At 34.7% G+C, this 17,355-nt stretch overlaps 1 protein-coding gene across 1 annotated transcript; it reads right to left on the reverse strand.

The window, feature by feature from the left end:
* Positions 1-10,207: 10,207 nt before the first annotated feature.
* On the reverse strand, positions 10,208-14,025 carry LOC141615051 (uncharacterized). The gene is made up of 2 exons (XM_074433629.1): positions 10,573-14,025; positions 10,208-10,486 (listed from the first exon to the last, which is right to left on the reverse strand). The coding sequence occupies exons 1-2, from the start codon at positions 11,474-11,476 to the stop codon at positions 10,443-10,445; spliced, it is 948 nt and encodes a 315-aa protein (XP_074289730.1). The 5' UTR covers positions 11,477-14,025; the 3' UTR covers positions 10,208-10,442.
* Positions 14,026-17,355: the final 3,330 nt, after the last annotated feature.

Here is a 17,355-nt window from a genome sequence, read left to right on the forward strand (position 1 = left end):
TCACACGTGCCAAATGATTGAAAATCAAAGGCCGAGATAGCTCCATGTTTGATGAGCTGTTTAACGCGTTTCTCATTAATGTGTCCCATACGGCAGTGCCATAGATACGTTTGATCTTTGTCACCAACCTTTAACTTTTTATTCATTACGTGTAATATTTCAGTGGTCTGATCTAAAACATAAATTCCGTTCATGGAGACTGCCTTGCCATAAATCATATCGTGTAAAGAGAAAATGCAAGTATTATTCTCTATTACAAATGAAAAACCAAGTTTGTCAAGTGCAGAAACTGAAATAATGTTTTTCGAAAGACTAGGTACATAATAGCAGTCATATAATGACAACTCAAATCCGCTAGGAAGCAGGATCACATATGTCCCCTTTGAGATGGCAGCCACTCTTGCTCCATTCCCAACACGCAGGTCCACCTCACCCTATACGAGGGGTTCGATGTTTCGGAGCCCCTGCACATGATTACACAGATGAGAACCACAACCAGTATCAAGTACCCAAGTTCCGTAACTTGCGTGGTTAATCTCAATCATATGAATAAAAGTAGAAGAAGAAGAAGACATACCAACAGGTTTAACACGATCTGCCTTTAAGTCCTCATGATAAACAGGACATGTACGCCTCCAATGCCCAGTCTTGTGGCAATGATGGCACTCCATGTTTTCATTCTTGCTCTTTGTCGCGCCTGATGAGGTGCTCGACTCACCAGGCCCACTCTTACCTGAACCCGACTTCTTGAACTTCGGTTTACCTCTCGCTAGGTTTGCCTGAGCTTTGCCCTTACCTTTCCCCTTGTTTGACACAACGAGAACATCCTGTTTCAAGCTCCCACTGAACTTCATGTCCTTCTCGGTCTGTACGAGAAGGGAGTGCAGTTCATGTGGGGTTTTCTTCAAATCATTCATATAGTAATTCACTCTAAATTGCGAAAAACCATCGTGGAGTGAATGAAGCATGCGGTCGATAACAATGTTCTCGCTGATGTTACAATCAAAGGTCTCCAGCTTCTCGACATTCTCAATCATGCTGAGAATGTGTGGGCTAACAGGTTGGCCCTTCTGGAGTCTCGCATCAAAGAAGTGAGTGGTATGCTCATAGGTCACGATTCTCGGTGCTTTCGAGAATTCCTTGGTGAGCGTGGTGAAAATCTTGTTCGCACCATGGGCTATGAAGTGTTTCTGCAAATTGGGTTCCATTGCAAAAATGAGTACGTTTTTAATCGCACCCGCTTCCATACAGAAATCATTAAACTTGGTGATTTCAGCAGCTCTAGCCGTGGGACCTGGGTTTGCCGGGATGGGCTCTAATAGATATTTGAGCTTCCGTCGCCAGCCGCAGCATTCCGTAATGCCGCCTCCGGTCCCGCGAAGTTTGATCCATAATTCTTGATCGAGTAGACCGATTCATCCGATTCATGAAGATCCGAAGCCAGGACTCACGGTCCAATGTGGCACTTGGCATTGGGTTATCTGTAGAACCAGCCATTTGTTTTTAGCAGTTTAAAAGTTCGTGATCTACACTGAAAAGAAAGAAAAACAAAAACGAAATAAGCAACTCATCGAGGTGATTTAAGTCTATTTTAAAATTCATTTTAACGTGTAGACTCTAGTACTTGCATAATTGATCTCCCTCAAGAATGATACAAGTGATCCCAAGACTCAATTTCTGTAAATTGATAAGCCAACTGTTTAGCTAATTCTTCCGTAAGAATTCTTGGTCGATAGATTTCCGTAAATCCTATCTATAGTCCACCATGATCACAGGATCGTACGAGTGACCATAGTGTTGAGATAAAATAGGTCAATCGGTTCCAACTTACCCGACGTAGAAGGGGTCATATTATGCCTACCGACGAAGAAGGGACTCATTGGAGTTTGACCTATAAAGACCGTTCTCAATTTTTGTTTATACGAGGAAGATCCCATCAACTAAATTATAATTCATATTAAGTGAACGAATAACTAGCGTCTGCGTGAATGAATTAATTTGGGTGATGGCTTAAAAATCGTGTGACATGAGAATGTCAAAGAAAACTAACTCGTGACCTCTATATGTGTCAGTTTTCATGCAATAATTAGGTGGTTTGGTTTTTAGGCGGAATATGATGCATATTATCGTTACGAAAAATAAATAAAAGAATGCAATACGTAAATAAAAATTTCTAGTGTGGCCTATCCTAATAAAAAGAACATAAAACAACTTTGGAATCCACCGTTGGACCCGAGAAGCTTGTCTTGATGTTCCATCTTGATTCATGTAGCGGGAGTGAGCATCCGGTCTCCATCTTTGGTCTTCTCAAAAATTACAATTTAAAATTACAAATATAAACCTATTTACATTCTAATTAAAAACCGTAATTACAAGTGAAAAATCCAAAACGGAGATACGAGATCTCAAAATACAACCAAGACCGTGTTCCATCATTACGGTAACACGTTCTACTAAGGCCACACTAAGTTACAACTGATTGTAAAAATAAATACGTAATAAAAGGCATTCAAAAGCATTCAAAATTAACGATAAATAAATGCATCAACTAAAAACAAATTCATTCGGGACATAATTCCGTAATTATGTTAAATTTATCCAAACCACCTTTTAATGATTAAAATTCATGTGATAAAACCGCTTCTATCAATTTAATTTTAATCTAATACTGTCCGTTACTTTAAATACGCTTTAAAATAACTTAATGGTACGTGCGTGAACCGTTTCACAATCATAGCGAGTGTACAATATCCGTATAAAGTACATATTAAGGCCAAAAGAAAATTTAAAGCAAAAAGAATAAATTTTCAAAGCTGCCAGAACAAAAATCCCTCGATCCAGGGACATTAGAGCTCGATCGAGGAACAAAAGGGCTCGATCGACTGAACTGCAAGTCGATCGAGAGGATGGCCAAACAGAAAGTGCGCGATCGACTAAACTGGTGGTTGATCGAGTACTTTTATCAGCTAATCTGCTCGATCGAGTACGAGGACTTCTCGATCGAGCAGTAGGGTTTTAAAAAGGGTCGATCGAGTAAGGCAAGTGCTCGATCGAATGAAAACATCACTGAAAAGCTCTCGATCGACAAGGAAATGGCTCGATCGAGAGGAAAACATGCTGTAACTTTAAAACCCTCGTGAAAACAGATTTTTAACACAAAACCAATTTTATTTTCGATCAAAAACGCATGAAATCAATTCTATAATTTGATAAAACTTGACATATTGTTATAATCTCCGTATAAAACAACAATATGCATAAAAACAAATAGAAAACAAGATGAATTAACCGTGTAAAACATGTTACGGTTTCAACAATAAAAACGAAACAGCCGTGTATACATGGCATGGTTTTCGAGACAAAAACAACCGTTTCAAAATCGTTTTATGAAAAATCACAATGAAAATTTACGTGGCCTCGCTCTGATACCACTTGTGGGGTAATATCCGTATAAGACCCTTTAAATTTAGGACTATAACGTAAATTTAACATGTGAAAAATGGTCATAAACGAAATACAACAAAGAAACGATAAAGATTAAGAATCAACCTCGGGTCCTTTGATGCACGGCGTAAAAAGAAGTAAATCAACAGAGATTTCCTCCTAATTGTTGCACCCAAGACCGTCTGAGACTATGCCCTTGTGCTAGAAATGCTTTCTAATTGACTTGCAATATTGAGAAAGCTATTGTGAGTTTTGTCGATGTGAGATCTAGAAATTTCAGAGAAGAATGCTCTGAAACCCTAATGTTTTGTCAAAAATGATCGATTAGGTTAGAAAGGAGGAGAGGCTCTCCTTTTGTTCCTCCATTCGGCCAACCGTGAGCCCTCATGGGGAAGTGGGCTTCCACTTCCTCTTAATTTTAACTCGTGGTCCGGCTCGACAAATTGCTAAATGTATATGACGCGGTTTTTATTATAAATCGTCATCGGTTATCGGATATTAAAATGTCAACTAATAACACGATTAGTTGAGTTATTAATACATGTCCGACAAAGACGATATTGTATAATTTATTCAATATACATTAATTAAATATAATCGTTTATATTTAATTTACGAATTAACTGGTTAATTCGCCTTAGCCCATTTTATTTAATCCGTATTAAATATAATATCTCAACATCACATTTTGACTTATTATTAGTCAAATAACTCGGACTAACTGGTTAGTCAAAATTGGCATCTACATGACTGTATTTTCATACTGTCACATCTCTCAAACGTATCCTATAGGTGTGACTTTTAGGGACCAGTTGATCACCGCCATCTGTATGACAATAACGTCAAACTTATCTAGCAAGCCAACCATTATTGATAAACGTGGATCAACTGATAATAATACCAAAAGTATGCCCTTTGATCCTTTTAGAGATTTATAAGTCCTTGCACTAACTGTTAAGGACACCAACCCCAACAACAACTTGCTGAATGTATGGTCTGTAAGGAAGCAATAATCCATGACGTCCTTTCGATTCTTTAAGACAGGTTCAAATAAATTGCTGCTCCTGAACATTGATTCTGATACAAGCATATCATCTATGACTGGCAAACCACATTGAAAAGTACACCCCAAATTATGAGGTACCATATCGGGTACCAAGGTATCATCTCGAGTGCAACAAATAGTCACCGATATTTCCTTCCTCTTTGTATCTAAACAAAGCATTTGTTACAATTTCTTTTAATTTAGTCACCACATTACTATCGTCATTCATTTTATCAACCACAAGTTCTGTTTCAACAGGTTCCTTATCAACCACAACATCTTTTTCAACTTCCTTCCCTGAATTGAACTGATTAACAGCCTCGTCCAATTGAGGCGCCACTTCGGGAACCTCATTAGCCTTCTCTTTATCGGCCTCTTTTTCAACACAATGCTGATATGTTGTATCATGATTAACGTCTTTATTTGTTTTGTCTTCAACGGGCTGTGTTACTCCAAAATCAACATTTGGAAGAACCTCCTCCAATTGAGTCACCATATTTGTAACCTGATTGTCCTTCTCCTTCTCTGCTTTTTCCCTTGTAGCAATATCAACCTCCTTATTGATAACCTCATCTTCAACATCCTCGTTATTTTTCCCAGCCTCTCTATCAATGTCCTTCTGATTTGTTGAACCATTATTACCCACCTCATTATTGTGTCCCTCTTGGACAGTCTTCATAACTCCCAAACCTTCATTTGTCTCCAAATTAATGTTTTCATTCAACTGAGTCAACACATTTGTCTCTTCATTAATGGTTTCATTATCTGTTTTCGTGTTGGCTCTAGGAGTTGTAACACGATTCATATCCTCACTAGCCCTTCCTCCTCCTAAAACAATATTGTCTACTATGTCATTCAAATTTGAATACATATCATAATCCTCATCATCTTTTTTTTCATCATCAGCACTATTCAAGTTTGTAATATCAATAATTTCTTCACCTTCTTTCTCGTGACCACTGCTGATTTGAAGATCTTGATCTGTACATCCTCCATATTTTTTGTTCAATTCCGCGTACTGAATTTTTAACATGTCAGTCAATACATCAAACGAGGGAAGCCCTTCTCTTGCTTTCGCCCTTTCATAAGACCTTGCTATCAACCCATCCATAAAGGCATGATATCCAATATCTTTCATGAAAGGCAAAGTTTGTGTATTGGGAGTATCTTGTTCTTGCTTCTCTGATGTATCACAATTATCAGTGTTTTCTTCAGCAGCTTCTTTTTCAGTTTCAACATCTTTAGTACAGTCTTTTGTGGCAGCGGGTTGGGTAGAGATAGTTCTTTCATCTATTGAACTGCTGGGTTTCGTCTTGATGAACTTCTTCATGTTATGTACAAATCTTGAAAAGAACAACTCGTTGTCCCTCTTTATACGCAGATAAGCTTCATAAGCACTCTGCCAAATGACATAATAAAAATATTAAAAAAGAGTATTAAATATTTAATCACAGCAATATCATAATTTATTGAAAAAATATCACCATTATTCTTTAATAATATCACAACATTACACTTGCTTGTAGATGTTGTTAGGTTCATATACCTATTATTAGACTCTTCTAATAGTGAACTAATTAACTTGTTAATTATTTGTTCTTTAGATCTAGTGCATGCATAACAAAATGAAAGATTTATAAGAAAAACAATGTTCCTTACATTGTTGGTTGGTTCGAAAATTTGGGCACAAGGAAGGTCACCTTCCTTCACTTGTTCTTGAGCTTATAATAATGGATGATCCTCCTAAGACTCCAAGTTTAGAAGCCACTCCAATAAATTGCACCCAAGATGAATCCCAAAAATCTCTACTAATATTAACTAGATATATAGTAGAAACAATACCTTAATAATACTAATATTCTTATATTACTACTTCTAGTAATAGATTTTATGTATTAGTATTTGATGAGAGGTTTTTATCAATTTGCATGTGAGGAATATAGAGAAAAACATGTAAAAACAAGCAACAACCAAGTAGTGTAAAATGAGCAACCAAATGCCCCTTTTAACATGCCAAAAACCGGTGGCCTTATGACAAAAGAGGAATCTTTTGTCATTTGTTTTTACTTGTTTGTTAAGTGTAGGTAGGGTGTGTAAGATGTAGGCATGATTAGAGCTAGTATGATATGTCATTTTCACACAATAACCAACATAAAGATAAGACAAAAGAGCATCTTTGCTCATCTCTTATTTGGCCGAAATATTGGTCTTTTATGGACCATTTTTGCCTTTTGTCATTTGTCCCACAAATGCTTATAAGTCTTATATTTAACAATCTTACATATTTAATTATTAATGTAATTATTTAACACTTAAATATTACAACTAATAATATAATATACACTCCACTTTTTGAGTAGTATACTACCATTATATCATCATATAATGGGTCCCATAATTGCCAGTTAGTTAAAATTACAACTTCTTGTAACTTTAAATAACTAATTACCTCTACCTCAAAACTTATATTTATACCTCAACTAATTTAGTAATATAACACTTAATTACTAAATTTAATCTTTATTTAATCACATTAAAATAAGACGCAAAATTGCACTCCCATAATTAAGGAATTAATTAATCAGACGCATACAATTAATTAAATAGCTATTTGGGCTTCATCCTATAGGTGTGACCTAAAGGGATCAACTGACCACCACCGTCACACGACAGTAATGTCAAACTCTAGTTAGCCAATCATTACCGATTAATGACGGTCAGTCGACTGTATAAAGAATCATCCCTCACGTATTCTTAATTTGAGATTTAATTATGATATTTAAATCATGTGATCGCACTATTGTTGAGGACACATTTCCCAACAATCTCCCACTTGTCCTCGACAAGTGTGCGTCACCAATTCTCTTGTCCTATTACAATCTCCCACTCAATGCAAGGTGTCTTGCAGGTCGTACTTACATTTGATCATATCTTGAGTGGTTTTCTCGATCTGGAGATTAACGTCTCGACCGGAATTATCTATCAAAGATACTTTCCGAGCGTGGCCACGCATTTCCAGTTAACTACTCCTCGAGTGGCCTTGAGATTTCAAACAACCCCGACAAGGGGTGGACAATTCCTATCGCCCTATTCCCTTCGTTCAGCCACACTCCATCATAACCCAAAATATACCCAGTTTGACCTCGTTTAAGAAATCGTAGAGTATAAATCAAAGCTAATCAGAAATTGTGCCAACTTGGGCGAATAGTCTCTAGTCAAAAGAATTGACTCATAAGAATACTATAGTAGCTCTTGCCACGACCAGGCTATATGAATTACCAGAACTCTATAAGCGGTCACTGCCCGACAGATTGTCCCATACTCTGATACCGCCTATGTGATCGACTAGTCATCCCATATGACCCTATGGCACTTGAACTTGCCATCAATCGCATCACACTCTAGTCACTTCGAGACGTCACCTCATATAAGTAACTAGGGGCGAATACCATGTCAATCCAGTTCACTTTAATGGGGTTCAATTTGTCTCTACAACCCATTCGGATACGACAAGGTAGCGGGTGAGTTTAATAGAACTCAAACGATAAATGTGATTATCACATATGAATAGTCAATACACTATTACTACTTCATATTCTATAATCTCTAGTGTATTATAAACACCAGTTTAAATGCAATAAAAGCTTGGAAAGTGGATATACCCGATATCCATACATTCCAATTTAATTAATTGTTATTTCCTTCCATTCAATGTCATCTCTTAATGACATCAATGTCATCTCTTAATGACATGAATTTCTCTAAGTATATGTCTAGACTTCATACTAGACCCGAGCTCTTTAACTTGAAAGAAGCTCCCACTGTTATCGCATAACATGTGATAAAGTCATTTGTAGAGGGATTCACCCTTAATCCTTACGTTGACCATTTTATCACAACTAACTTAGATTCCTTTTGTAGAATTTGCAATGCGCGAAACTAAAACACATTTCTTAGTTTCTTACTCCTTTGTCAATAACATTTACTTAGGATTTCATCAAATCCTTTTAAGCTTGGAAACTAAAGTTGGTGCAACCCTTCAACACTTTAACTTAGTTTATCATCCAAACATGTGTACAAGTCATCAATTGTACTTTAAGGCTTTCACAAGCCCATCTTATGAATTAACTTATTATTGACTCATCATGCACCTAGCATATGGTACATCAAAGAAAAGTGCGTCTGTTGGCATACATAATCGTTCTAATGGCGGAAACATTAGCAATCGATTTCATGTAATCAACAACTTAATGGGTTCAGTGAACGACTATGATTCCATCATAGTAATTCCACTTTCATCATCATGAATAAGCCATTCAACTTTGTTGATGTTAAGCAGATACGAAAGAACTTATCTTCATAAGACTCTCAACTCTATGCCAATTTATTCTCACATAGATTCAAAATCTAGAGTACTTTGCATCCCTTTCCATGTCTCCCAATTACTCTTACCAGAAGAGAGCATTGGTATATTATTCTCAATAAGTAATATGTTATCTACATATAAGACATGGAGAAACAATTATAGCTCCCACTTAACTTCATGTATATCATGATTCTACAATCATGTGAATGAAACAATTCACTATAATCACATGAACGAAAAGTATAATCCTTTAATGCTAGCTTAAGACCATCTTGTGATCACTTAAGATAGCTACGCATAATATGTCAGGATTCTTAGATCTTCATCTAAGGTTTTGTGTTTTTAAACATTTCCTTCTCTAAATTCCCATTTTAGAAAAGCGAATTATATTTGCCATTCTTCATTAAAATGAAATGCGGCAATTCCTAACACAATTTGTCTTGATCAACATCTTTATGTAAATCTTATGCATTTGTGTACTCTGAAGCTCTATTTCCCTTTAAAGAGACCCTCACTTTAAAGTAAATCTACTCATGAGCAACAATTTTCGGATTGTAATGCTTCGGCTCAAATGTAACATGGTCATATTACTATCACTTTCACAAAGTAATATTTTTAAACAATAAAGACATGTGCGATAAACTCCCACTGATCTATACTCTCATACTATCTTCATAGATAATAGTTCAATACCAACTCCCACTCTATAATTCAATTACTTTCACAAAGTAACATTTCAACTATAGGAGATGAATAAGACATGTGCGATAAACTCCCACTGAACTATACTTCTAATCTATCTTCATAGATTATAGTTCATCTACACTCCAACTCTATAACTTTATTACTTTCACAAAGTAACATTTCAACTATAAGAGATGTTTGTGACGATACAATCTTCTCCCACTCTATCTCTTAGAAATACACCTAATTTCTTGAGAGATAGCTTTGTGAGTCACAAAGATATATTTAACGGAGTATTAGGAGTTTTCAAAGACTATATATTAACTTTCAAGAGGCCATCCTTACATGGCAGCTATGGAATATGGTAGTCTGATTCATGTCATATGGTTTAATAGACTCTCTATTCTAGGTATCTTATGGTTGACCATCCAATTAGAATAATATGTCCATTTGGTATCGAGAATTCCCTACTCGATGAATTCAAAAACTCATTACAACTCTTAGAGTTGATCTTATATAAATAAGTTGTTACTTTAAGTAACAAAGACATAAGGAGAATCAGATTCATAGCTTATGGACATATAATGATCCCATCATCATAATCGTCTACTTGATCAATTTGAGTTGTTTATCTAATGTTTCTCTACGCAAGTAATTTATGATGATGATTTTAGAACAAACAACATAATAAAACAAGTGATTTGGGTTGAAAACCAAGTCACCAATATCCAAAATACAACCCGTGTTTAAAGGATACAAACCAATTTCCAAGTCACACGAGGAAATCAAAATAGTTCTAAAAACATGAAATTCATCATAAAATTAAAGACAAAGCAAATTAAAAAGCCAAGCTTCTATTGATCCATCACCATGGTCGGCTACTCTAGCTTCCCTCGTGATCCTCTAGACTTGCTTCTCCTTGCCTTTGTCCTTGCTAGGAGGGGGCCCTATTTACAATAAAAAGGGTAATCATCACAACTTGTATCACATACTAATTGAGATTGAAACATAAAAGATAGGGATATTTATATACCTACTGGAGTAACCTTTCCAGCTTTGATGTCGCCAAGATACTTGGAACAGTTTCTCTTCCAATGCCCAACACCACAACAATAGTGGCACTTGTCCCCGGATGGGGCACTGTACTTGGGCTTGGAGGAGCTTGCTTCATAAGTCTTAGCTTTGTTCCTGTTGGGAGTTCGCTTCTTTCCCTTTTTCCCACTTTTCTTGAAGGTTCCTTTGCTCTTTTGATTGATATTGAGCACATCTTTGGTGGTGCTAACACTTAGCCCCATATCCCTTTCGGCTTGCACAAGCATTTTGTGCAACTCATCAAGGGAAACCTTCTTATCTTGCATATTAAAATTCACCCGGAATTGAACATATGCTTTGATTTTGCTTAGGGAATGAAGAATTCGATCAATCACGAGTTCATCGGGAATTTCCACCTTATATGATTTTAAGGTCTCAACATGCTCTATCAATTTGAGCACATGTGGACTCACCTTTTGGCCCTCTTTGATGTTAAGATCAAAGAATGCGGAAGCCGCCTCATATTGAATGACCCTAGGAGCTCGTGAAAACATGTTCACAAGCTTCATATAGATCTCATGAGCGGTGCTAATCTTTATAGCACTTCTTTGGAGTTCGGCCTCCATAGCAAAGATCAATACATTTTTCATTGCGGCCGACTCCTTTTGGTAATCCTCATAGGATTGCCTAGCGGCGGACCTAGTATTAGGTGGTTCGGTGGGAGATGCCTCGGTAAGGTAACGAAGCTTGTCGTCACCTTGCGCGGCCAAGCGAAGTTGTGCATCCCAATCGGCGAAATTGGACCCATTCTTTTCTAACTTACATCGATCCATGAAGGATCGGAGCCATGACACATTGGAAAGCGGGGTGGAACTAGTGGATGCGGACGCGTTTGGAGTTGCCATTGCGGTTGATAAAAACAAAATTTTTGACTACAAAATAGGAAATGAAGGAATTAATTTACATCTATCGTTTTAATAATACTCGTAAATTTAACTACAAGTATTGCATTTATATAGTGACCTCCACCCAACTACATAAATGATTCCAAGATCCAAATTCATATTAACTTGGGCACGGTGAGCCGATTCATCCCTTATTAATATAACTCGGTAGATTAACCTTTTAATCGATTCTACTTTTAGAACTCTCGGTCGATAAAAATTACTCTAGTTCTCATCTTTAGCCCGGAACACATGCGACTACGGTCAACAATACTTCCGTTGAGCTCAATCCAAATTTCGATGTAATAACATTTTACTACCCCACTTCGCCAACGTAACAAGGTTTGTATTACGGTGAAGCCGGATTAACTCCCTTGTGAAATTGGTACTTCATGAGTTTCTACTATTTGGTAAGGCTTTTTCTCAATTTTTAATATGTGAGAGGTCTTGTCAATTTATTATCTATCACGTTTTAAGTGAACTAAAGCGGTGAACTACGATAATTATAATTGACACGGTCGATGACTCGATATGATATGCATGTGTTGTTATGGCGATTTGGCAATGCATGCAACATATTAAAAGAAATGCAAAGCAATAAATAAAATTCCTAGTATGGCCTTCCTAAAATAGAAAATCAAATAATCTATTACATATTCGGAAACCAACACCTTTGGTCCCTTGAATCTTCAATTGGCACGCCACCCAAGACACCGTCTTTGTCGGATCACCTTTCCGAATGGCACCGTCTTGAAGATGCTCCATGATTACAAATAATAATAAAAAATACAAAGCTATTCCTATTATACATTTGTAAAATGGAAAAACTAATGAAATAAAAATAAAAGTGATACGAGATCACATTAAATTACAACCGAATCAATATTCCCTTTCATTACGGGTAATATTGATTAAACTAAGGCCATACTAAGATTAAAATTACATAATTCAAAATTATATAAATAAAAGACATTCAACAATTGAAATATGCAGCATTATAATATGTACCTATCATGCAAAATCATGTGCCAAATCGCCCTATTTAACTTATGTCGTACATATAACCCGGTTTCATGGATATGTGTGATAATAACCTTTTAAAATCACTAATTAACACTTAAATCACATCTAAGCTCAAGTTAATTATCCTAACACATTTTAGGACTCAAAAATTAGTCATCACATAATTTTTGACAATAATTCAACTTGATTTAATTTTATGCTCATTTTTGACCTTAAAATCATAATTTATATTAAATAAATCCAAATTAATTCATAAAAGTTTCAAAATTTGAATTTTAAATTTTTGAACATTCTGGAATAATTCCATGACCCTCATAATGTCAAAAAACATGGTTAAAATTTTCGAATTAATTTTGAGAAAATATAGTTGCATTTTTATCGTTTTTATCTCATAAAATGCATAAAGCATACGAAAATTAAACCAATAATTTTTACAACTTTAGATCTGATTATTGGGATATTCATGCAACTTAAAATAATTTTCTCAAGCCATGCAATACGTTTTAGCTAATTTTTGCTAAAATAGTCACTATTTATGCCATTTTTACTCAAAAATTCATAAATCATGCAAAATAAGATATTTAAATCTAGAAATTTACATACTCTCTGTAAATCTTGCATGTGACATCATATTAAAAGATCATGGCTTATATCGAAATTTAACTAATTTTAACCATTTTACCTCTTTTAATCCATTTTTATCTCATAAAAATCATAAATCATGCAAAATTAATCAAATTAACTCGTCCTTTTACACACAACTTGTAAAATATGCATGTGAGGTCATATAAATTTTTCAAGGTCAGAAACGAAATTTAACTATTTTTAGCATTTTAATTCCCATTTTAGTCATAAAAATGTAATAAAATGACCAAAAATCCTTAAAATGAGCAATAAATTTCCATGAATCATAAAAATGACCTAAAAACATTTTAGGACCAGAATATATAACATGCATGGTGATTTCGTGACTTATACTAATAAATCACAAATTTTTAAGTTTTATATGTTAACCTTTTAACTCGGAAAAACAATAACCGATTATGCATGCAACATCCTTATGCTCTGATACCACTTGTTAGGTTCATATACCTATTATTAGACTCTTCTAATAGTGAACTAATTAACTTGTTAATTATTTGTTCTTTAGATCTAGTGCATGCATAACAAAATGAAAGATTTATAAGAAAAACAATGTTCCTTACATTGTTGGTTGGTTCGAAAATTTGGGCACAAGGAAGGTCACCTTCCTTCACTTGTTCTTGAGCTTATAATAATGGATGATCCTCCTAAGACTCCAAGTTTAGAAGCCACTCCAATAAATTGCACCCAAGATGAATCCCAAAAATCTCTACTAATATTAACTAGATATATAGTAGAAACAATACCTTAATAATACTAATATTCTTATATTACTACTTCTAGTAATAGATTTTATGTATTAGTATTTGATGAGAGGTTTTTATCAATTTGCATGTGAGGAATATAGAGAAAAACATGTAAAAACAAGCAACAACCAAGTAGTGTAAAATGAGCAACCAAATGCCCCTTTTAACATGCCAAAAACCGGTGGCCTTATGACAAAAGAGGAATCTTTTGTCATTTGTTTTTACTTGTTTGTTAAGTGTAGGTAGGGTGTGTAAGATGTAGGCATGATTAGAGCTAGTATGATATGTCATTTTCACACAATAACCAACATAAAGATAAGACAAAAGAGCATCTTTGCTCATCTCTTATTTGGCCGAAATATTGGTCTTTTATGGACCATTTTTGCCTTTTGTCATTTGTCCCACAAATGCTTATAAGTCTTATATTTAACAATCTTACATATTTAATTATTAATGTAATTATTTAACACTTAAATATTACAACTAATAATATAATATACACTCCACTTTTTGAGTAGTATACTACCATTATATCATCATATAATGGGTCCCATAATTGCCAGTTAGTTAAAATTACAACTTCTTGTAACTTTAAATAACTAATTACCTCTACCTCAAAACTTATATTTATACCTCAACTAATTTAGTAATATAACACTTAATTACTAAATTTAATCTTTATTTAATCACATTAAAATAAGACGCAAAATTGCACTCCCATAATTAAGGAATTAATTAATCAGACGCATACAATTAATTAAATAGCTATTTGGGCTTCATCCTATAGGTGTGACCTAAAGGGATCAATCTGACCACCACACCGTCACACGACGTAATGTCAAACTCTAGTTAGCCAATCATTACCGATTAATGACGGTCAGTCGACTGTATAAAGAATCATCCCTCACGTATTCTTAATTTGAGATTTAATTATGATATTTAAATCATGTGATCGCACTATTGTTGAGGACACATTTCCCAACAGATGTTACCTATTTGTGTGATATTGTTTTACAATATCACACTTCATGTGACACAATATCACTCTATTTGTCTTACTGTGAATCAATATCATAAGCATTACAAGTGGTTGCTATTATGAAACAATATCACAAATAGCCACCATAAATATCACAGTTCGTAATGAACAATATCACAGTTTGATAAAATATCATTATCATTAACAAAATTTATTCTCCCTGGCAGTTTTTAAATAATGGTAAAACAATATCAACTTGGGTAAACAAAAGTATCACAATGTGTTCAAAACAATATCAAAGTAAAAGACATTAGTACTTACATCCATTGCTCTTGCTTTGATTTCTTTATCAGTTTCAACTCCTTTAGGCAGCTTAATCATGATGTACCCCTCTTTTGCTTCAGGTTCAGCTTCATCATCATCTTTCTCAGAGGTTTGTGTAAGTCTCATTTCCGGTTCTTCTGAAAAATTAATCATCTCTTGTTAGCCACTGAAATTTTATCTTTATCAAAGATTCAAAGAAACATATCTTTAATGTGACTTGAGTACTTAATGATAAATATACATAGGAATGTTGTATTTTCTCCTGACCTTGATGTGATAAACAGATTGGGTACTCAATTTTTGAAATTGGTGCATTCCCCAATATTGCTGTTTGTTTCTCATCTTCAACTCTTGATGTCAGAGTCAGATCATCCCAATGTTGGATTAGCGGTAGAGTGTATTTCATAGCCTTGCCCTTAAATTTGAACCTATGGAAGTAGGCTAGCATAATCACTAGTAGGCAACCGGTGATATTCGACTTCTTTTTTTCTTTCCATCCCTTAATACTAGCAGTCATCTCTTCAAAGACATAATCACACCAATCATAGTCTCTAATTTTAGTCACATCCGCAACAGACTTAACAAGTTTTAAATCTAGGGTTTTATTTGTATTGGGCGCTAGGAAAATGGACATGCTATACAGAACAAACATTCTCTTAAACTCATCACCAGCCTCAGTACACGCCATCAATCTATCATGCACATCCTTCACATTAATTGGAGCAGAAGTACCTTTCACACCAAACTTCAGCCTCCAATCATTTTTCATTTTGGTGTCAATCAGAGTAGTGGTATTCCCCCTTTTTGCGGTGGTTACTTTATCACCTGTCCTAGGTAGTAGAAACATGTCATGGACATCATGCTTTGACAGTAGAAAATCCAACTTTTTTGTTCTAAACATATTGTTAGAACAGTCATATGCTTTCAAGACCCGATTCAGGATTCCATGTGGTAGTTGAGTTACCTTTAACTTTAACAAACCTCCAAATCCAATATCCCTTACAGCCTTCTGTTGTTCTTCATTTAAGTTCTTAACCAACTCAACCAACTTTTTTGGCCTGCACTTAGTCTGAAATTCTGTTCCTTTCTTTTTGTGTACCTTAGGCTGCTCAACTTCTTGAATTGCAACTTCTTTTTTTGTGTTTTGTTCTACCAGCTCCATAGTATTGTTTTCTTTGTTATTCTTTGTTTTCCTACGTTTATACTTCTTTAATGTTGTTTTTTCAACATTATGAATTGCTGCTATTGGCCTCTTTTCGCCAATGGTTATGTTAGGTTCATCTCAGAATCGCAGTTCCATTTTCTTGCTAGTAACTATCTGCATTTAAAATTTTATTAGTATCACATTCTGTGCTTAATAGTATTAGATCATATAAACAACAGTATCACGTTACAGTATAGTATCACTACAATTCTTAACAGTGTCACACCTTATGCTTAACAGTATCATTGGTTAAAGAAATGTTTCTCAATTGACCTAAACTATCAAATTTAAATTGTATCACTACCTACTCTTAATAGTATCACACTTAATAGTATCAACAGAAAACGAGACTTTCCTCAATAACAAGTCCAAATTTACTGGTTAACACTAGATTTCAGATTGAACAATAGCTAACCCTATTTTTCGCGATTGAAACAAACAAAACAACTAATAATCATCTACAACTAATAATCATCTACAACTATCAAATTTAAATAGTATCACTACATACTCTTAATAGTATCAACAGAAAACGAGACATCCTCATTAACAAGTCCAAATTTACTGGTTAACACTAAATTTCACATTGAACAATAGCTAACCCTATTTTTCGCGATTGAAACAAACAAAACAACTAATAATCATCTACAACTACAATCGATCATAGTTTTTTGTTCAATGTATCCATGTTATCAACAAAATACTGTTTAAACTCATTAACAACTAAGACAATGTATAAATTTACAACAACAACTTGAAAGTAAGCGTTTAAACTCATTAACAAGTCAAAAATTAGTGCTTAAATGCTATTTTTATCATATAATTGAACTTAATTACAGTAATTAAGAACAAAATCAATATGTATAATCAAATTAAAACTGCAAAAGATGAACAAAAATCGCAAAAATGTAATAGAAACTGA

The sequence above is a fragment of the Silene latifolia genome, chromosome 11, assembly GCF_048544455.1.
Source record: "Silene latifolia isolate original U9 population chromosome 11, ASM4854445v1, whole genome shotgun sequence".
NCBI classification, from domain to species: Eukaryota; Viridiplantae; Streptophyta; class Magnoliopsida; order Caryophyllales; family Caryophyllaceae; genus Silene; species Silene latifolia.

Coding starts and splice junctions, on each gene's coding strand:
- LOC141615051 (XM_074433629.1), bottom strand. CDS start 11,476: ATGGCAACTCCAAACGCGTCCGCATCCACTAGTTCCACCCCGCTTTCC. Junction 10,487..10,572: donor TGGAAAGGTTACTCCAGTAG/GTATATAAATAT, acceptor TATTGTAAATAG/GGCCCCCTCCTAGCAAGGAC.